This window comes from Lacerta agilis, chromosome 4 (genome assembly GCF_009819535.1).
Source record: "Lacerta agilis isolate rLacAgi1 chromosome 4, rLacAgi1.pri, whole genome shotgun sequence".
Classification (NCBI taxonomy): Eukaryota; Metazoa; Chordata; class Lepidosauria; order Squamata; family Lacertidae; genus Lacerta; species Lacerta agilis.
The window spans coordinates 61,919,014-61,941,086 of NC_046315.1; the positions used below are offsets into that span (position 1 = coordinate 61,919,014).

At 39.9% G+C, this 22,073-nt stretch overlaps 1 protein-coding gene across 1 annotated transcript in view; it reads right to left on the minus strand.

Annotated features, from left to right (window-relative positions):
• Positions 1 to 5,608: 5,608 nt before the first annotated feature.
• PHEX (phosphate regulating endopeptidase homolog X-linked) overlaps positions 5,609 to 22,073 on the minus strand; it is a 91,227-nt gene continuing 74,762 nt past the window's right edge. Inside the window, 7 exon segments of the mRNA XM_033147261.1 lie at positions 5,609 to 6,395; positions 9,667 to 9,743; positions 11,068 to 11,172; positions 11,368 to 11,433; positions 11,626 to 11,756; positions 12,622 to 12,689; positions 15,554 to 15,608. Coding sequence (XP_033003152.1) covers positions 6,293 to 6,395; positions 9,667 to 9,743; positions 11,068 to 11,172; positions 11,368 to 11,433; positions 11,626 to 11,756; positions 12,622 to 12,689; positions 15,554 to 15,608 — 605 coding nt within the window. The 3' untranslated portion in view covers positions 5,609 to 6,292.

Consider the following 22,073-nt stretch of genomic DNA (forward strand, 5'->3'; position numbering starts at 1 on the left):
CACTCCTGTCATCATTGCTTGGGCCCAGAATCATAAGTTTTGTTATTTGTTTTTAAATTTGGATAAAATTTGCACACTTGTTACTTCTTGTAAAGGAATGAATCCTACCGAGCTTCAGATGGCTAGAAACAGCAGTTTCCCCACAAGGGCACTATTTACAGTTTGGAGATGGTTAAAGAAAGGATTCACTTAATCTCCCCTACTTTTTGTGAGCAATTTGAATGAAAAATGAGTGAGGAGCCTCTAGGTGAGAAACCTGTCAAATTGCAGGTAATTGGTCTAAGGTTTTACGCTGTGCACCTTTAAAGTCAACGGGGGAAGAATAGTAAAGGGGACTCGCTTCCCTCCCTATGGTTTTTGTCGATTTAATTATGAAAATGGGCATGCATAATAAAGGTACCCCATGGAAAGTAACTTGCAGAATTTCAGGAGGATTCATGCAAGGGCTATGGAGTTATAATAATGGAGGGGGGGGGAGCTTCAGGCTTGTGATCTGCTGAATTAGACCAAAAGCTGATTTGACTGGGCATGTGGGCACAGAAGTGGATGTTCTCCGCAAGCAAGAAATAGCAAAGATTGCAGAACAAACAAGAATTAGGTGATACAGTGTTTTAGGGAAGGGCTATTGAAATAGTGTTGTTGGAGACCATGGTAAAATCATTGCCTCTTATTAAAAGCCTGACCTGTCAGTCACAAGAGAGTTCTCCTTCCTCCACCATGACGTTTGTTGTTGTGGTGAGCCCTGGGAGCAATACTTCAGTTTTTGAAAGCACACTGCCTACAGAGTTTCTACTATATCCAAATCTCTAAATCACCCTGCTTTAGTTCAGGGTGCTTTGTGGAGGAGATCTAGCTCTGGCTCCGCCAAGCCCTGAATCTGTCTGAAGTAGTTTTCAGATCAGGGTTCAGGAGTCACCTGATGCACATCTCCAACAAGTACACACAGAGAAAGCCAAATCAAATATTTAGCGACCATTTTCTACAATGGGACTGATAATCCTACATGAAAGCACTGACCTATGTCCAATTATGGTTCCCCCCCCCACCTTCTCCAAAGCAGCTGGAAAAGCCATTACACCTGATGGCAATCAAAAGGAAGCAGCAGTGCTGATCCGACTAACATTTAGAAAATCTTTCATTAAATGATTTAACTGGGTAAAGACTAAAAAAAAATTGCTTCTCTTTCAAAAGAACTGCATGGCAGGATTTTAATTAAAGTGAATTAATATGGTATTTTCATTAATAATGCAATGAAAAAGAACAAATCATGTGAGGGGAATTTAAGGAAGAAAAATACCCCTCAATTCTCTCCTTGCCCGACTGATTCTCACTTTTCTTCCATAACCCCTTTTGTTACTCAGTGTAAATAGTTTATTAAAAATCCCCTAAAGTATTAACAGATGAGTAGCCTTACAGAATTATTCTGGAATATATCTTCTCTCATGTTAATCATTTTTTGAGCTACTTGGTTTTTGCCTATTCATTTTCTTGCCTTCTGAAAAACCATATTGTTGACCCTATTAGAACAAAGACAGCAGTCCTAGAACCACTTACCTGGGAGTAACACATGTATTGTAGGAGCACAGATAAAGAACTTTGTCCCTGATGTATATCTAGCAATGGGCTATTAGCTATGCATCTCCATATTCAGCAAAACAGGTGTCCAGCCAGTGCATAGGGTGTGATGGAAATGAAGATATATATCTGCATTCTGCACATAGAGAGCTACTTCTGTGTGCAGTTCTCACTAGTTGATTGGGACATTTGCCTTACTTTGCTCTTGAAGGTATTCAGAACCCATTTTCGCATTTTCTCTGCCTTCCCTTTGAGCTAAACTTGAGCTTTCCCCCCATGTCTTAAGTCAATATTCTATTGGCAGCACAGCCTGCCCAAAAGGCAATCTTCCTTTCCCTGAGTCAGCAGATCTACTTAAGCTTTCTCTTTGCTTATGGTTAGATGGAAACTTCAACAGATTGTTGAGATAGGTCCTTAACCACCTGCGTCTATGACATCATCCACTTCAAAGGGCTTCCTCTCTTGATAAGAAGGGAGTTTAATCAATGTGGCTGTCTGGAGACAGCCTTCTGGCCTTTTGACTGCTTGACTGACCAGTTTCCATGGATACCTGCTACTGACAGCCTTTGCCCAGCTGAGACACAGACATAATTTTGCTTTCCATGAACAATGAAACTAAATCCTTAGGTCACAAGTAACTCAAGACCAATTCATGGAGGAGAGGGCTATCAAGGGCTACTCGCATGGCGGCTTTTTCCACGCCTCCTTCTCTGAGCTGCTTTACAAGGCTGGGATCATTTTCAGAAGGCTATTCCGGTGGGGTGACCCAAAAGGGGCAATTCTAATTCAGGTTCAGTTGTCTACCGATATTCAGTTGTTGTCAATGTTTAAACATCCACTTCTTTATTTCTCCAGGCTTTTGGTTGTTAACTGCGCCTTTTGACAGAGAGAGTTTACTGTCTGCTGCATTGTTTTTTAAAAGTTGCTTTTTTATAATCTTAATGGCTATATTATAATATTTGCATTGTATTTCAAGATTGATGCTAGCTGTCCTGGGCTCCATATAAATAAATAAGAGATGAAAATATAGAGCATGTAAAAATATCCCAATCCACAATGCAATCATGTAAACAAAATGGTACTGTAGGAGTTAAGGTTAAAATCTGATGCATAGTTCTACTCCTTACATTCAGCACTATTGTAGACTAATTAATATCATATATGCATCATTTCTGAGATCAGAGATTCTCATGTAACATATCATCTTGCTTCTTTTTAACTGCAAGCTTTGATAATATATTGAATAGGACCTATGCTTTGGTTAGGATAATCACTGGGGAATCTAAAACGTCTTATTTTAAATTGGATGAAATGGTTTGATTAGTGAAACAGGCTCCTACTGCAGGAGATAAGCCAAGGTTTCCTAAAGCAGTTTTGAACAATGGCTATGTTCTATTTTTGAAGGTGGGAAACGAGAGCCATTTTACTGGTGTACATTTTCCCAATGTGCCACTGTAATCTTCAGTAACTCCAGTTCCTACAATTAGAAACATCTTTTAAAAAATAAATATGCACTAACTTGGTGTTAAGCTGCAGGAAGAGGTGAATAGCTCAAAAACAAGAGCTGTGTGGATATGTGAGCAGCTGTTCAAATCAAAAGCACTTTGCAGTACAGTCATACCTTGGAAGTCAAATGGAATCCGTTCCAGAAGTCTGTTTGACTTCCAAAGCATTCAACTTCCAAATCACGGCTTCTGATTGGCTTCAGGAAGGTCCTGCAGCCAATTGGAAGTCGTGGAAGCCATGTTGGACGTTCAGCAAACTGGACTGTGGGCCACCAGTGGTCCACAAGCTTCATTCAGGTGGTCTGTGGCAATGTGTGGCAGGTCTGTGAATAACACTTACAGTTTGAATCATATGGAATATAAAAAAGAAATGAAAATTCAGTTAAAAAGCATATGGCACCTAGAACTCTGCAGTTGCTACATGAGTAGGCAGGGTGATAATCATTAAGCGCTTCAGAATTTTTCAAGTGGTCAGTGTGAAAAATAAGTTTAGAAACCACTGCCATTGATGTTTTCCACAGAGAAGGTATTAACATTTGTAAGTGGTACAGTCAACACGTGATGTTAACATTGTCATTTTTAAAGTTTGTGATTGGCCACCTATAGTGCATTCCTATACATACATGCTTTGAAGTCCCATCGTGCTCAGTGGGGCTTACTCCCAGATAAATGTGCATAGGAATGCAGCCTTAAACTTTCTCCCATTGAAATGATTGGCAAAGCCATCATTATTTATTCAATGTCATGAAATGAGCAGACCTCACAGAATAAACAAACTATAACAGAAACGTCAGGTGCATATTGAGAATCTGTTGGAAAAGCCCATTTGAGTTGATTTAAAATTCTGAGCAAATGGATGCGTAAATGGGTCTTACATGTGAACATATCAGAATCTGTGCTAGGCATTTGGTAAAGCAATAGCAGCCACAGCAAAAGATAAAGAATTCAGAGGAAACATACTGCACAACATTTAAATGCATCCTTGTATTTGGAACCTGAATGCTATCCAAACATAAGTTCCATGTATTATTGCTGTGCATACACATCAGGGTAACTCCTACAAACAAACAAAAACCCTCTTCTAAAGCTCAATTTTTAAATTGGACAAGGCATAGGGCCTTGATGGGCACCAAGAGGAGTATTTAAGCACAGTGCCCATTGGGGATCCTAGTCTTAGCTTCTGATGCAGCTACATGGGCAACTGTGTGTATGTCATATATTCTTCCTGTTCCCCCATGTCACATAAAACTAACATTGAGAATGGCCCTGCAACAGTTATTTGTTTCTTATTTTAGACTTGTGTACTCTGCCTCCCCCCCCCCCCCCGTGAACTCAAAGCAGTTTACACCATGAAAACACATAGAAATATATCCACTATAAAACTACACACTCTCCATAAAAATGAATATCACAAGAGAAGATGACTGAGTTATAGTATTCTGGAAAGCTTTTATTATATTGTATAGTTTACAAAATCCCTCCAACAAATTAGCAGTCATTTCCATTCCCTTAAAAATAAGCGCAAAAAATTGTATACAACAATCATTCAGAACACATATGTTTTAATCCTGTACTATTTATTCCTGAAGTAGGTAGGTAACGACGACGAAAATGTCAGGAAAAATGAGAAGCCGGCTACAACTCTTTAATCCTTTACATTGCCTTCAGCAGCAGGAATGCTGCTCCTTTCACAGTGCACCTACAACAGTCTGAGTATGTGTAAAGGCAATACTAATTGTGTTTACTCAGAGGTAAGTCCTGTTATTGAATTCAATGGGGCTTACTGTCTAAGTGGGGCTAGGATTGCAGCCTAACCCATAGCTCCTATTTGAAATCAATGGGACAAATTATTTGTGACAGGTTTCCACTGAAATCAATGATATTAAGTGCAACTAACTTTGTCTACATCCCCTGACTATATATATGTACTGAAGGTTTTATATCTGCCTGAACCACTGCAGGTGCAACCAAACCCCTAAAGAGATGCTGGCATTCAGGGTGTGGGGGGTGGGTGGGTTCCTGAATCTGAACTATACATTTCACAGTTCTTTTACTTCATGAGTTTAACATCCAGGATCTACAGCCAATGGGCAGAATCAGCATGGTTACAGGAAAGATCAGAATGTGGAGTCAGATATTTGCTTTCTGCTTTTATAGCAGCGGTTCCCTGCTGAAGAGAGAAATCTGCTTTTGCTTTGGTCCTAGTTCCTGTATGCAGTAAGACATTATCAGCCAAAGTTTGAGCAGAGAGGGATGGCTGAAAGTTATGGGGTGGAAGGGGTAGGAAATGAAATTAGTGAAGTGAACAAGAAATAATTCCTCTGGTCTTAGTAAATGTTTTTGCCTCAGACTTAGAATTAAGATTTATGTGCCCTTATGGACACAACTCCACAATCTTCTGCCTAGAGTAATGTGGAAATAGTGCTAGCATACAATATGCACATCTGCATTCCAGGAAGGACGGAACACAGTAAGGCCATACCTGAAGTCCAGACCAGATCACCCATGCATTTTATTTTATTTTTAACCACCAGGGAAGAAACACCTCAGAGGGTTAGTGGAATTTTGAACAGGAAAAACAGCAGAGTAGGAAAGGATAAAGCAGCCACATTTTAATCTTCTCTTCCTTTACCTCAAATTCTCAGTTATTTTTGATCAAGGGGAAAAAATAATAGAAAAGATATGTGACAGGAAGTTTTGGATGTTTTTCCTCCACTTAAAAAAGCATCATGGCCACCACACCAAGTTTGTCCACTTTGGTCTTCTGTAAAGCACAAGTGCGCCATTTAAACCTTGTTAACTTAAGCCTGCAATATGACTACACTTACATGTGAGTAAAGCCCAATGAATATACAGTAGTGGGACAAGCTTCAGAATAAAGATACATAGAGATAAACCTGCTTAAATCACAGAGTAGAATGTATTTATGAAAATAACCCATAAGAAACAATCGATCTGCATACATTTCTCTGAAAAGAGCTGCCCTTTTTATACTCTATATTTTGAATAGTTTCTATATCCTGAACAAGCAATTAAATAGTAGATCTGGGCAGGTCACCCACAGATATCAGGGCACCCAAAACAACAAATCTGGTCCCTGGTTGGCCAAGGCTGTTCTGAAGCAGCGGTAGCTCATTAACAGTTTGGAAGTGTCCCAATGAGGGAGTGATTCCAGCAAGTGACTTCTTCAGCATAGGACACTGGAGAGATCGCTACCAAACCCGACAGGAGTCTCCACCTCGATTCATTGTTGTTGTTTCTGGGCAGTTGAAAGCTTTCTGGAACTCCTCAAAATTACTCATAGCACCAATAACTCTGCAGGGGAGGGAGAAAAGAAAGATAAGTGGACACTTCTCCAGACTTTTGGAGATGTTGTTTCTTCAGATTCATGAGGTATCCAGTTTGGACACGTGTGTTCTATCATAGCTTGAATGGGATGCAGCTGTGTTGATCTATATATTATATGTATAGTGTGAGTCCTTTAAAAGAGGCCCCGTGGATACAAAGTACACATGTTCCATGGGGCCTCTTTTAAAAGACTCACCCCCTGTATATGTTATATACATGTTTATCTATGAGAATGCCATAGCCCACTCAACCACTTCCATCTGCTGAACTGGCACTGTTACAGGTTCCCCATAATACCCATTCTGTGTGGCTAATAAATTGATATTTTAATTTCTTCACTGTACTCTCTTTGGTGCCTGCTAAAAACATTTTTATGTAGACTAGCTTACCCAGATATGTAGAATGTTGGTGAGTGTTTTCATCATGGCTAATTTTGAATGAATTAATTTATTTTTACGGTCACAGACCAACTCACTCATGGCTAATTTTATTTTTTTGCATGTTTCAAACATTTATTTATTTTTGCCAATTTTATTGTTTTTCTCTCTTTGTAACCACTTTGAGAATTTTTACCACCAAGCAGTGTATAATATGTGTGTGTGTGTACACTCACACAATCTCACATATATATGCATATATACCCAATTAAAAAAAAATCTTCTGACAGTTGAAAAGTGATGCAACTTTTAGCTTTTAATTAGAAATGCAAACAATCTTGCAAATAACTGTTCCAATATAAACTTCTAAAGCACAACAGGAACCCCCAACACAGCATGTAATAAAAACAATTTAAAATGCATAAATCCTGCATGCTTGAGTGGTGGTCCAAGCTGGTGATTGAGCCAGGTTGCTTCATGGAAGGGCCACCTCCGTCAGGAGTATTTACCGTAGCTTTTACCCATTCTATATTCATAGGGAAAGTTTATGCAATGATTTGTTCTTGTTTTTTAAAGAGAGCATTTGCTTAGAGAGAGCCCCAGCAACTACAGTTATCAATCCTAACACCTGAGTTTTGCCAAAACGTAAGAACAGCATCCTGTTCTCACATGGGCCAACCAGATGCCTGTGGGAAACCTGCAAGTAGGACCAGAACACAAGAGCACTCTCTCCTTCTGCTGTTTCTAGCAACTGGCACTCAGAAGCATTGCTCCTCTCTCATCATGGAGTCCGAGCACAACCATCATGGTTAGTAGCCACTGATAATATCAAATTCTTGAATTTGTCTTATCCTTTGTTCAAGATCGAAAGCTGCAACATTACCTCATAGAGCATAGAGTTGCTCCACCCCTTGGGTCATTTTGGTTGCCCTTTTCTGAACCTTTTCAACTCTACAATATCCTTTTTGAGGCACCCAGACCTGTACACAGTATTCCAAATGCAGTCACATCTTATATTTGTAGAATAGCATAATATCCATGGCTTCATTTTCAATTGCTTTCCTAATGTTCGCTAGTGTGGAATTTGCCTTTCTCACAGCTGCCACTCATTAGGTCAGTACCTTCATTAAGCTACCTGCTACAGCCCCAAGGTCTCATTCATCCAACCACCAGTTGGAATCCAGAGAAAAGAGGCAACAGGGTCTTGCCAGTAGCATTCATTGTTAAATGTACATTTTAGCTACCTTTTATTAATCTGCTTCCTAAAGTAAACAACACTAATATTGTCAGTCACCTTTTGAACCACACTTTAGACATGCGCTTAATCATACTTGTTACCCCTTGTCTGAACTGCCTTCAGATCAGCAATCTCATCTTGGTGATGAGGTGACCAGAACTGCACACAATATTCTTGACGAGGGCACATTGCTAATTGATCTAATGGCATTATAATCCTCTCTGTGTTAGGCATTGATATCCGGCTTGTTCATTGCCTGAGGCAGCATATTAAACAAGGATCTCAACAGTAGTGCCCCTAATTTTAGCCTGATCTTTCCCCCTGAGTTGTTAACGTAATACCTGCATAATAGTGATTTCTATGTGCTTAATTTAAATTACGCTGTGGGTTCATTCAGTGTAAGACCCACTCAGAACAGACCCACTGAAATTAATAAGCATGGCTAAGTTAAATTTCAGTGGGTCTACTCTGAGTAAAACCTAATTGAATACCACCCTGCATCCCACCCATTATATGTATATTATATTCCATATAAAATTTACACACGTTTGGTATGATACCTCTCAAATATTATTGTACCATAATTGAATAGTGTTGGTTCAGTGCTAAACTCTTATTGCAGAATTACAGCTCAGTCTGTAGAGCATATGACTCAATCTCAGATTCATGGGCTTGAACCCCACATTGGGCAAATGATACCTGCATTGCAGGGGGTTAGAATAGATGGCCCTCATGGTTTCTTCCAATTCTATGATTATTCTATGTATTTTCTAATCTCAAAAGGTAGTATATCCCCATTTTAACCATTCTGATGTTTCTCTTTCATCCTCAAATTGTGGTAAATGGGCATTTTAGAAATTTAAGAACATAGGAAGATCTTCCCCTTACTGTGCAACCACTAAATATGTTCTGGGTTTCCTCTCAACCTCCCAGAGCAGATTTAGGAAGGGTGGGCATGTGCTGAGAAGAAAAGTTCCACTGCACAAGCTGAAACCTTTGCACTGACAGAACCATCTAGCAGGATACCGACCAGCGAGTTTTCCTCCTCCCTTTCTGTGTGATGGCCCAATGAGAAACCTGTACACCTATGTATATACCCATGAGGACAGGAGAAAATATTTCATGTCCTACAGAGACCCCTCTGTGCCCAGGAAATATGTGTTTGCAGGGCTCCAAATTGAGCCAAGTGTATATTTGGGTGTTGAATAATTTGATAATAAAAAATAAACTTTACTGTGGAACACCTGTTGGATCTATAATACTACATTTGGAAAGGGTAAGGGTACAAAACCAGAACATATGGCTCATCAATTCAATGTCAAACAGGTAAGTGCTTGGTCGCTGAAGAGAAAAAGAAATACTAAATTTCTTTCTATCAACAGAGTTCACATTTGTGGATCAGGTTGTTTCTGCCTCCCACTTTGCTCTGTGGCCCATTGTTTGCCCTCCCTGATATGAGTTGGGAACTGGGTGGGGAGGTGCTGCAAAGTTGAAAGGAATTGCACTCTCCCTTGTGAATGGAGGACCAGCATAGGATCCAACCCACGATGTTGTCATCTACTCTATTAAATACCCCAATGAATAGTGTTACTATTGTGGGGTAAAGAGACACACTTTAAAATACCTGAACTGAGGAGGGCTGTGGGCTCCAGTGTAGATTTGCTCTCTGGCACCTTCTGGTCTAAAGGCATTGCATCTCACCTAAGATTTAAAAAAACAACAACATGCCAGTGAATTTATCTCTGCCTACAATCCTAAATATAGTTCATTTATTTCTTTTATTTTAAATATTACTCAACCAACCTTCACCAAAAGATTCCAGAATCACATACATATTTTCTCTTCCGAATGTTCATGAATTGTAATGCATGGATGCCAACTGCAAATACAACCTTGGCAACCTTGCCTATTTAAAAATCTTTAGCTTTGTTTACTAAATAAAAGTAAAATAAACATATTAAATTAGATCACTCTAGGGCACCAGGAAATTTTCAAATGCTGACTGAAAATTTTCCCATGCACATTTAAGGAATTTCCCTATTCAGTTTTTCCCCAGGAAAACAAACATTACTGGTACAAAAATATGAATAAAACTATTCACATGCCATCAATAACGATGTAAAGATAATCCAATCAACATAGAGAACAAGGCAAGAGGCGATCTAAAAATTAAAAGCATTTAAATCAAAGTGGAATTTGCTGCCAAGGAGTGTGGTGGAGTCTCCTTCTTTGGAGATCTTTAAGCAGAGGCTTGACAGCCATCTGTCAGGAATGCTTTGATGGTGTTTCCTGCTTGGCAGGGGGTTGGACTTGATGGCCCTTGTGGTCTCTTCCAACTCTATGATTCTATGATTCAATCTGTTTACAACTGGTATTATAGAACTGGTGAACAGAACAGTGTCAGCTAAAATATTCAAGAGCAACCTTGTACACACTTATACATGCCCATGCAACTGTACAAGAGAGTTGAACTTCCTGTGAAGTAGGGGCAGAGTCGTGGGGCAGAGCTGCCTCCTGAGCCTGCTGGAAGCAACATCACTGCCACTTAACTGGGAGCAGGGAGAGGCGAGGCAGTGGCCAGGTCAGGGCTGTGCACAGGTGGGAGCATCAAATTGGCTCCACCACAATCAGGAAGCCATGAACAAGCTTTAGGTCATGTTTGTTTGGACCAAAACAAACCATGATCTTCCATTTTGGCTTAACACTAAGCCAGGGTTCTGTTACTCTCACAGGAGGAACAAAGCAAGAGCCATGGTAGACCCATCAATTACGGTTTACTATGAAGTACAAAGGCAGCTGATCTCTGAGTAGGTATGGTTTGTGCTTATAAAGGAGAAAGTGGGAAGTGAGAGAAAGAGAAGGAAAAGAGATGGCAGCTAGCCCTCCCCCCCCCCCCGATCTACACTCCAAGAAAAGCTGTGAATTAACAAAGTTCTTTTTGTAATCAAGCAGAATTGTCTATTCACCACTAAGCGAGTAGCTAAATACACACATCCATTCTGAAAGAGCATCTTGTACTACTCACGTGAGCATAACTTAGAAAGAAGAGCTGATTGTGGGTGAAGTCAATGCCTGGTAATAGGGCCTCTTCCTCTCCTTGTCTCTTTTCTTTGATCCACTTCCTATAGGCCTGATGAGAAGCACAATGAACACATTTAACTAGGTGCAAATTTCATCAACCCTTGTTACTCAATGTGGGGAGTGTGAGTGTCTCTCTGTGTGTGTGTGTGTGTGTGTGTGAGAAAGAGAAAGAGAGAGAGAGAGAGAGAGAGAGAGAGAGAGAGAGAGAGAGAGAGAGTGCTTAGAAGCAAAAAGAGCTGCCTACCCTGAAAGCCTCTCGCAAACCTCCATTATCTGCAATGTTTTCTGCCAAAGTCCTCTTTCCTTTGACCTGGTGGAAGGAAAGAATATCAAGAATCCAAATTGTTTATATTTGTAAATTGATTAGAAGTCACTTTGGCAATTAAGAGGTGTATAAAATAAAATAATAACTTTCAAAATTATTTGTCCCCACAGCCTACTGGTTTCCATGATATTGTAAAAGATAGAACATATTATCATCCATCACTGCTCTTGCACTTACATTCAAGCCCGCTTTCTTCCAATAATAGCTGTTGTACTGATTGACCATACATTTTGTTTTCTCTTTAAATTGCTCTTCAGAGTCCAAAGACCACCAGGGATCCAAATTTCCATTTTTGTCGTATTTGCGGCCTGCATTTTTTGTTTTTCAGAAAGAAATTTATTTTATTTTTTTACAATTAACGTGAAGAGGATTGAGCAAATAAAACCAGACACATTTGTTAAACCACTCCACACACGTTTGCTTATATGAATCTACTCTTCTAGAGATTGGTAAAACTACCAATTTTTTGCTCTTGTGGACATTTCCTCCCCAGGGCAGAGTATATGAGTTACATTCATTTAAAAGACTCCATCTAAGGAAGAAATTTGGGGTACTCAGTGTTTCTTTGGCAACAAATAAAATAAATGAGGTGCTGGGACTCTTGATAAAAGTGTCATTGGTACCAGACTAAAATGGCTGCCATAGGCAGCAAAAAGAAAGAGGTATTCTGTATCACTGAGTACTGTACTGTCACAGACACACACAAAATTGGACATATTCTTCCCAATTTGCATTATAAAGCATTTTATTTTCCCCCCTTAGGCTTCTTCAGAGAATCTACAAAAAAAACTTCAGAAGTTTTCAAGTTTTCAAAAAAAAAAAAAAGAATTAAAAGAAACAAGACAAGGGGAGATTGCCCTCAGCCTTCCCTGACAAAGTTACCCTTTGAAGTGGGTTTGACAACTGATGGCAGTGACAGCTTGGCAAGGTCTCCTTCCACCATCATACAGATCCACATGATATATTTGAAACACATAACTTTTCCCAAAGAATCCTGGGGATTACAGTTTCCCCCTGTTACAGAGTTACCAACGCCAGATTCTTTAACAATATACAGTAGCCAGGATCCTCTGTGGTACGTCATGTACTTTGGATGTGCTTTAAATGTATGTCAGTGGATCTGTCAGTAGTTATCTTCTAGTCAATAAATAAGCCATCTGTTTGAGTACTTACCGTTATTATCAAATCCATGGGTAAACTCATGCCCAACAATTACTCCAATGGCACCGTAGCTTAAAGACCTGTAGAAGATAGGAGAACTTTCCTTTGATACGTACACACTCACATAATTTTCATAAGACTGTGCAACAGAATGCAGTTATTTGGGCATCAAGAATTTAAAAACAAAGGCATTTTGTCCAAAAGACTGAGGGAAAGAGAAAAAGAAAAATGCTGTTTAAAAATGTTCATCACACCTGCATTAAAGGCCAAGGAGTACATTCCTTCATGGAGGACATTTCAGAGGGGCTGCGTGCCAGAGGCAGAAGTGAGCAGAGCAACGGGTGCAACAGGTGCTACATTCCTGCTATGCAAAAGTCAGAGAGTTTCTATACACAGAAACCCAAACATTCCTCCATGCAGGCAAGTGAGAGATTTTCGCAGTTCAAGCACACATTTCAGCCAGATAATCTACAATAATAAAGTGCAAGTGTCTCTGCGTCCAGTCCCTGTCTCTGTGGGATTGCGCTACTGCGCATGTGCCCCATGGACAGCCGTTGGGACTTGGAACGCAGAGACTTTGGGCGGCTGGGCAAAACTGTAGAAGCGGCAGGTGTGCGCGGGCACGCGGCGGGTGCGCTCTCGCGTGCACTTCTAAGCTGCCAAGCTACGTCATGCGGCTCTCGCGTCGTTAGAAAAAAAAACGAGATAAGCGAGAGCCGCTCAGTCAGCTCTGTGCATGTCCCCGACGTTGCTAGGGCAACAGTTTGACCACATATGTTCTGTTGTTCAGTCGTTCAGTCGTGTCCGACTCTTCGTGACCCCATGGACCAGAGCACGCCAGGCACGCCTATCCTTCACTGCCTCTCGCAGTTTGGCCAAACTCATGTTAGTAGCTTCGAGAACACTGTCCAACCATCTCATCCTCTGTCGTCCCCCCATATGTTCTAGCACCCGTTAATTTAACGGGGTTAATGTACTCGTCATTTATAAATGCACAAATTATATATAGTCAATCCAACCAATAAAAATATGTTGGTTGTGCCTAATGAGCACTTTTGTTTGTTATACTTGCTTATTTCTAGGGTACCGACCACAGCTACTGCTCTGTATGTAACACTAAAAAAAAGAGAGGCCTTGCCCTCTGGTTTACAACTTAGTCTAGATACACAAAGGGGAAGAAGAGAGGAGTAGAAAGGGAGGTGTTCAAGATCAGTGAAATGCCAGTGCTAAGAGATGAGTTTCTATCAGTGTTTAAATACACCAACGGTAGAAGCCAGATGGATGCCATGAGATAAAGAATTGCAATGGCAGGTAGCAGCAGGGGGGAATGGATCAAGTCCAGCAACGACAGATATAATTAGGGGAGGTTATTAAGGGTGAATGTACCAAAGGAGCGATGAAAGAAGCGGGGGTGAGGAGCACAGACAGATAAAAGAGCCTAGAGAGATGGAGAAAGAATGAAGTCATTTCATAGGCAACTTGAAGACGTTTAAATAGAATACAAGAAGGAAAAAAGCTAAGAAAGAAAGCAGGATTTATTGGTCCTATGTCTATCTTTGGAAGAGAACAATAGAAATAGTACTAATACATTTGTGTTTTTTTCTATCAGTGCAAAATTCCATTATAGGCCTGAGGTTAAAATTATACATTCTGTGACAAATTTATTATTTTATATTGCATTGTAGACAGGTGTGGCATAAGATATGGAATACAATCTCAAGAGTTAGGCTGTTCAAGTTTTGATAATACCAAGCGGTGTCCCTAGAATATAAAACCAACCCAGATCTCAGCCTCTTTCTTTGTGACTGAGAAATATTGGAACAACGACACAATACCCACTGCATGATCTGTATGAGAAATGCCGTTGTGCTCATGTCCTGCTTCTAGATTTCACATGGATCCTGGACTTGGGCAGTGTACACACTAACCCATTAGTAGCAGAACAATGGAGTTTTTCCTCAATCTAGAATCGCTAATGCTTGTCCTCAAAATGATGTTCTCAATCCAGATTGATTCTAGATCATGTTGTCCACAATAGAGAGGGTGTGGTTACTTGATGTGATGATTGCTATCTAAGTATACACCAACAACATCACTGGGCATGTGTGGGTGAATCTTCCATTACTGGGACCACCTACATCTGTTTTCAAATGGACACACTGCTGCATGACACACAATGAATCTGCTATGAGCTTTTGTTTCGGAATAAAATGGGTTTCTCAATAAGGGCTTTTCAGTGGCAAAAAAAGAATCAAGAGATCTCGACTGTGTGTGGACTATGTAGCAAAAACAGTCTCCATCTGGGGATAGCTCAGTTGGTAGAGCATGAGTTTGAGCCCCACATTGGGCAAAAGATTCCTGCGTTGCAGGAGGTTGGGCTAGATAGTCCCTCCCAACTCTGCAAATCTATGATTCTAGAATAATTCCCAGAGGGGTTGACTGTAAAACCACCCTGGGAACTGTAGCTTCTGGGAGGAGAATAAGAGTCTCCTAAGAACTCTCTGCACCCTTAACAAACCACAGCTCCCAGAACTCTTTTGGGGGAAGCCATGACTGTTTAAAGTGGTATCATGGCGCTTTAAAAAAAATGGTGTGAATGTAGCCTTTATGTGCATAGAAACCCCTGACATTTGCATGGCTGGAATGTAGCTTACTGTACAAAAGTAAGAGTCAGTTCCCTTGCTCCTCACACTTTTGCCTCTGGCCTTGCTCACTAATTTCATGTGGCTGGTGAGGGAACATAGTCATCAGGCAGTCATAGGTTCTGACCCCTGCAGGACAACAAAAACTACACATATCTTCTGATTTTCCAACTTTCTCAAGAATTTCTACTATACCGACTTCATTTAGCAAATTATTTGCCAGTTCATTTCCCTTTAGGGTCCTTTTATTTATTTTTCATTCCTATACACACAGCATTTTAGTTTTAAGACTTTGCTTTTACCTGGGATATTCTTTTCCCCAAAAGAATGGCTTCTGGAGCTCTCCTGCTGGGAATCCTATGATTTAAAAAGAAGAAGAAGAAGGGGCGTAGTAAACTCAGGCCAGCTGAATTCTGAAGCCAGGACTCTTCTAAGTCCTTTCAGTGGACCAGATGACGAGGCCAGGCAAGCAAATTGTAAAACACAGTTAATAAAAGCATTAGCTAAGAAAATTTGTCCCACCCCCCTTTTGTAAAATGGATAACAGTTTTTTTTTAAAAAAAAAAAAAACAGCAGAGCTAATGCTTAAGTGAGTAGGTTTTTTAGTAACACAGAGAAGCAGTGGTGGCGCCATTCTATCTATGGGATGGCTTGTAGCTGCTTTTCCTTAAAAATAAATAAATTAAGCATCCTTTTTGAAAAGAGTGATCACGTAAAATATAGTCTGCTCCTAATATAAAGAGCCTGCGGTTGCTGATTAGAAGGAATATTGAACTCTTCTAATCTCCCACCTGTCAAAGACAGCAAACTAATGGATCGATTAAATATATTTATATACTACCCTTCATCAGTTTACAGAATGGGAGTATCAATAAGCAATAAAACCGTGCAACAAAAGCAACCTGCAGATAAAAACAGAGCCATCAGCAAGTTTTTAAAATGCGTAAAAGACTTCAAAGCCCAATACATGTTATGTTAACCCTTTTAAGAAAATCATAACTGCTCAGAGTGTTCTCATCCCCTTCGGTTGTCAGAAAGCCACTCTTGGTCTGTGCTTCTGGACCTAAGGATAATCGTTCCTATAATCTGCTTTCTTTAGTATATTTGCTGCTCCTTTTCAAACTATGCAATTTCCCTCTGTTTCATCCACCTTCCTCCTGTCTTCCTGCTCCGTATTTCTCTGTTGCTTATATAGAGCAGAAACAATCCTTCCCATCCCTCTGATTTTCTTCCCCTGACTCCTTTCAGCCAGTTACCATGAGCAGGAAGCCAAACTGCTTTGTCTCTCTCAGATGCATCACAGCTTCCACAGTTGAAGGTGGCCAGGCACTCCCACCTATCATCTCTCAGGAAAGGAAATGGGCAAATACCGGTACTTGTGCTTTAGGTATCTGAAGGTATATTTAGGTATCTGAAGAAGTGTGCATGAAAGCTCATACCAAGAACAAACTTAGTTGGTCTTTAAGGTGCTACTGGAAGGAATTTTTTTATTTTTTTTCAACTATGGCAGACCAACACTGCTACCCACCTGTAACTGCTTTAGGTGACACCTGAGGCAGCTCTCCTTGGTGGTTAGCTTTAAAGGGCAGCAAACTAAAGAGCAGAGGAAACTGGTGTCCTAATAAGTGAGCAAACAGCAGCAGAGAGCATAACCTAAACAGTCTCTACTTGCCATACCTGGTTCTGTATTACAGGCTTTCAATGTAATGTCATATTATATGCATCCATGGAAGGATTCTACATAATTTGATTTCACATTTAGTTCAATAAAGGTATTTTAGTTTCCTCTTCTCTCTATTTTATTATTTATTCCAGCTAATACACCACACACAAAAATCCATTAAAACAAAACATCATGCTGCAAGTGAGCCAGAAAATGATTCACTTGCCTAAATGGGTTAGACTGTGGGCAATGCACACCCACACCATAGCTGTCAACCTTCCCCTTTTTTTGCAGTGGGAAACGGCGCTGGAATAAGTGAATATCCCACAAAAAAGGGAAAGTTGACAGCTATGATCCACACACAGTTTGCAAAGTGCCCCTGTGATTGCTTCATTGTGTTCTTAACTTTCAGCTTAATGGATTTCCTAGACTTCTGGACTGGGTGTGAACTGGGCACATGAAGAGGAAATCGTATGACTGCTTTGCCATATGCCAAACTCTGTACAGACCCTGTTAAGAAGTCTGCAGGATCTCATATTACCTGGCTTTGCTTTCAGCAAATGTTAGCAGAGGAAACACATGCCTTAAAAGTACTTTCTTTAAGGGATAGAACAAAAACACTCGCTCTGTAACTTGCAGGCTACAGCTTAGGGCTAAGAGTTAGCATTGTCAGAGATGATTGTTTCAATGCACATGTATTTGCTTTTCAAGGAGCCCAGCTAGCCTTGCTTCCATAAACCCTTTAAGAAGAGAAAAAATCCTCACCAGCAAGTGATTCATTTATTAAGCTGATGGAGCCATTTCTAAAAATTGATGGAACACCCTCCTATTGGGACGGGAGGCTTTCAGCACTTTCCTTACAGCATCATTTCAAGGGATACACTAAATGTAACTCATGTCGAGTGAAGCAACAAGCAGCATGTTCCTTTGGCCTGCCCATCTGCTATCTGCCGGCTGTTGTTCCCCTGCTGCCTTTGCCACCTGTTTTGGCACTGATGTATGAGACAGGTAAATTGCGGAAACTTATATTCCGGGGATCACAGTATCTCTAATGGCCTATGGTTGTTTGGAACTTGTCAAATAAGCTGATTTCTATGCTGTAAAAACAATTTAATTATACTAGTGTGGAGAGCAAGGCTTCCTTGATTTATTTATTTTTAAATCATAGCCTATCTGGAAGTGTGAATTTTTATTTCTGCCATGTATACTGTTCAGTATCTCAGCTTCATAGCACACAACCATTCTAACCAAATACCGGTACATATTTTTTTTACCCAGTAGAATAACTCTCTCTCTCTCTCTCTCTCTATCTATCTATCTATCTATCTATATATATGGCACTGTGGGTTTCATTTTAAGGAGTTTCCTCTCACAGCTCTTTGGAGGATTTTAGAGAGTGTTGCCATCACATCATCTGTTAGTGGTAAGCTAAGGATCCATAATTGCTGTTTTGATGTTGGACTTCCAATATTATTATTACTATTTATTAAATTTATATGCCACCCTTAATCCAAAGAGTACAGAGTGGTTTACAGTATGAAAACACAAAGTATATAATATGCAATATCTAGGGCAGAATGAGATGGCGTTTAGAGGCATCCCCTTCTGAAAACTGCCTAGATCAACCCCACTTTTACACAACCAGGATCTCGGTTACAACTGGAAAATCATAACCCACATTATTATTGTTGTTGTTGTTATTATTATTATTATTATTATTATTATTATTATTATTATTATTCATCATCATCATCATCATCATCATCATCATTTATAAAGTGTCATTTGGGAAAGAGCCAGGGCAGCGGGGGCAAGCTGATAAGCACAAACCATGCCAGAAACTGAGCTCTGCATTGCACATCATGCATGCTCTGCTGATTTTTCCCATTAAAAATCTTCTCTTTTTTGCTAATTAGTGACTATTTTTCATCAAAGCTACATGTTAGATGTTTTCCGCAGAGTCTGTGCATGCCACCAGTAAGCGTCTGAATGTTGCCTCTGCACACTCTGTTGATTTCATTAATAGTAAACAGATTACTCCATTATGGAAAGGTACTGTTTAAAAATGGAAGAGCATATAGTAAAATGTACCTTAATGCTTTCTTGAAGTACTGTATAGGTACATGCAGACATGTATCCACACCTACAGCTCAGCTGGTTCACAAATCAAATCCTGAGATTCATTTCTTGTAATAGGTCTTCAAATGTCATTTAACTGTTTAGAGTAGCCAAATTAATTTTGACTTAAGTGAAATTAGCTGGGTGATCTAATGAAGGTTGCATTTAAGATTGATTAGTTCATTGATTACTTGGCTAATCAAACTCATTAAACTTTAATTTTGCTTAAATGTCTACCAGCAAAATAACATGCCCTATATCTTGTGAAAACAATCCATCAAACCTAATTAGCAATAGTACATTTTGAAAAATAAATGCATTAATGAATATTAACATTAGCAGATATTAAGTGAATATAAAAGTTACAAACCAAGAGCTGAGGTTTAACAAACTGATTACGGAGGGGAAGATCAATAATGCCCTTGTGAATTTGGTTAGTAATTAAAAGCAAAAAAAAAAAAAAAAAAAAAAGTGGAATGAAGAAACCTGAATTCTTATGAGACATGGATATATTTACATCAGGGTTCAGGAACCTGTGGTACTCCAGATGTTATTGGATTCCAACTTCCATCAGACATCTGGTGTAATATATGGTACAATATGGTCATCTGCAGCTTCTTGCCAGCTTCCAAGGAAGACTCATGTAGAGCACATTACAGTAATCCTCTGTTGATGTTACCAGTGCATGGATCACTGTGGTAAGCCTATCCCTGACCAGGAATGGCCATACCTAGCATACCAGCCATAGCTGGGGGGGGGGAAGCAGTCCACATCATGGAGGCCACTTGTGCTTCCATTACTAGTGCTAGGGTGCTAAGAGCACCCTAGACTGCTCACTTGGTCTTTCAGAGGAAATCCAGAAAAAGCAAATTCCCTAACATACATGTGCCAGGGTACACAAAACATCTGAGAGAAGTTAGTACTAATGAGGAGAATGAGGGGTGTAAACAGAATTAGAAAAGGAACACATATAAGGCAATGATACAAAACCAAAATAATAATATAAGAAACTCAATGAATGATGTGTTATAATGGAAATTCTATGGAAGCAAAACTCCCTATATTAGCATAATTGACTGAATCTCTCTCTCTCTCACACACACACAGGATGAAACCTTTAAAATTAGTCAGAAAGGCCAGGAGGAGGAGCACTACAAAGATCAAGTTCAGAGACAAAATGAGAAATATATACAAAAGAGTAACTTTCAATCTTTAGGAAAATAGGAACAGCTTGAATCTTTTAATTAGCAAGCCTGCTTGAACATGTAAACTCCAGAACGACTGTGCCCATTAGCCTTAAGAAAGCTGGTGAGCTGTTTTAAAAGTGCTTTCTAACCAATAAACTTCTGATTAGACAGATTATTTATGTACGGGTGGGGGGGACCCTGCAGAAAAGTCCAGCAACTATGTGATAATCCCCTCCTTTCTAACTGGGAAGAATGCTGCCATGTATGTCTCTTAATATTTACTTGGCTAACCTTCTAGAACCTCTGTGACAAATACATGAGCATGCCCAATTTGATATGCACATATTTTAATGTAATTTAAATAGACATTTGTACAAAAAAATGAGGCATTCAAAACTAATTTTAACCTTTTTTAATCTCACTAAAAGAGAAACTGGACCAAACTGAGCAATTATTTCACTGTCTCACTAGTTTAGGACAGAAAATCATCCACAATAACTTTGTTTTGATCACACCCACAGCATACATTTAAAGCACATGATTTCCCCCAAAGAATCCTGGAAACTGTAGTTTACCTTGCATAGAGCTACAATTCCCAGCACACTTGACACACTACAGTTTTCAGGATTCTTTGGAGAAAGCCAGATGCTCTGAATGTGCTTTAAATGTATGGCATGGATATGGAAAGACAGAGGGATCGAGTGAGGTCTTAAGGCAAAATGTTTGGGCTTAACCTTCTTAAGCTGCTCTGACCTGAATATCCACATTCGAGCAACTGGAGGAGAAAGTCAGAATGTTTTGCTTTAAGACACTTAATAGCTTTGTTTTATTAGTCAGTATAGTAAATATATGATTGTAGTGATTAACTACCGGTACATCCTTTCAGGAACAGAGAAAACTTTGGTTGAAGTGCTTCTTGATGCTCTGAAGACCATTCATACGAAGAAGAAGGGGAGGATGAGGAGGAGAAGGAGTCTGGATTTGATATCCCGCTTTTGTCACTACCCTAAGGAGTCTCAAAGCGGCTAACATTCTCCTTTCCCTTCCTCCCCCACAACAAACACTCTGTGAGGTGTGTGGGGCTGAGAGACTTCAAAGAAGTGTGACTAGCCCAAGGTCACCCAGCAGCTGCATGTGGAGGAGCAGAGACGCGAACCCAGTTCACCAGATTACACGTCCACTGCTCTTAACCACTACACCACGCTGGCCCTATCACACAATTCTTATGTGACGTAGAGCATGCCTGCGTATATACAAGAGTCGAGCAATACTTTTAGAACATTTTTTTTAACAACCAAATGTTTAGGGTTGCCATATTTCAAAAAGTAAGATTCCTGACACCTGCCCAAAAAAAGTTGTTTTTTGTTTGTTTAAAGATTGTTTTGGGGAACAACCCCAAATAGTTGAACTTTTTTTTTTTTTTTAAAGCTTTTGGAGCTGTTTCTGCTGCTTTTTCCAGCACGTTGCCATACACCTGGATTTTCCCTGCCATTTTGCCGCTTTGGCAAAATTCCCCCCTGACGCCATCTTTACACCCGAAAAACAAGACACGTCAGGAATTTTCCTGACGTATGGCAAGCCTACACATGTTGTGTACAGTTATCAGTATACCAAAGTTAACCTGTGAAATCCTCCTCTTCATATGCAGAGGTTCCATTCAATAGGTCATATGGGTGCCCTGATTGTGTGGAGGATGCAGGGAGGAGTTTGAGCCCTGGTCTTTCTATAGGGGTCCCAATATGTGGTAGTTAAAAAAAAAAGATCTGATGATGAGGTCAGTCTGGCCAAGTCTGTATGTGAACACACCATACACACAAGTTACAAATAGATATGGCTAGGTTGGCATAGATATAT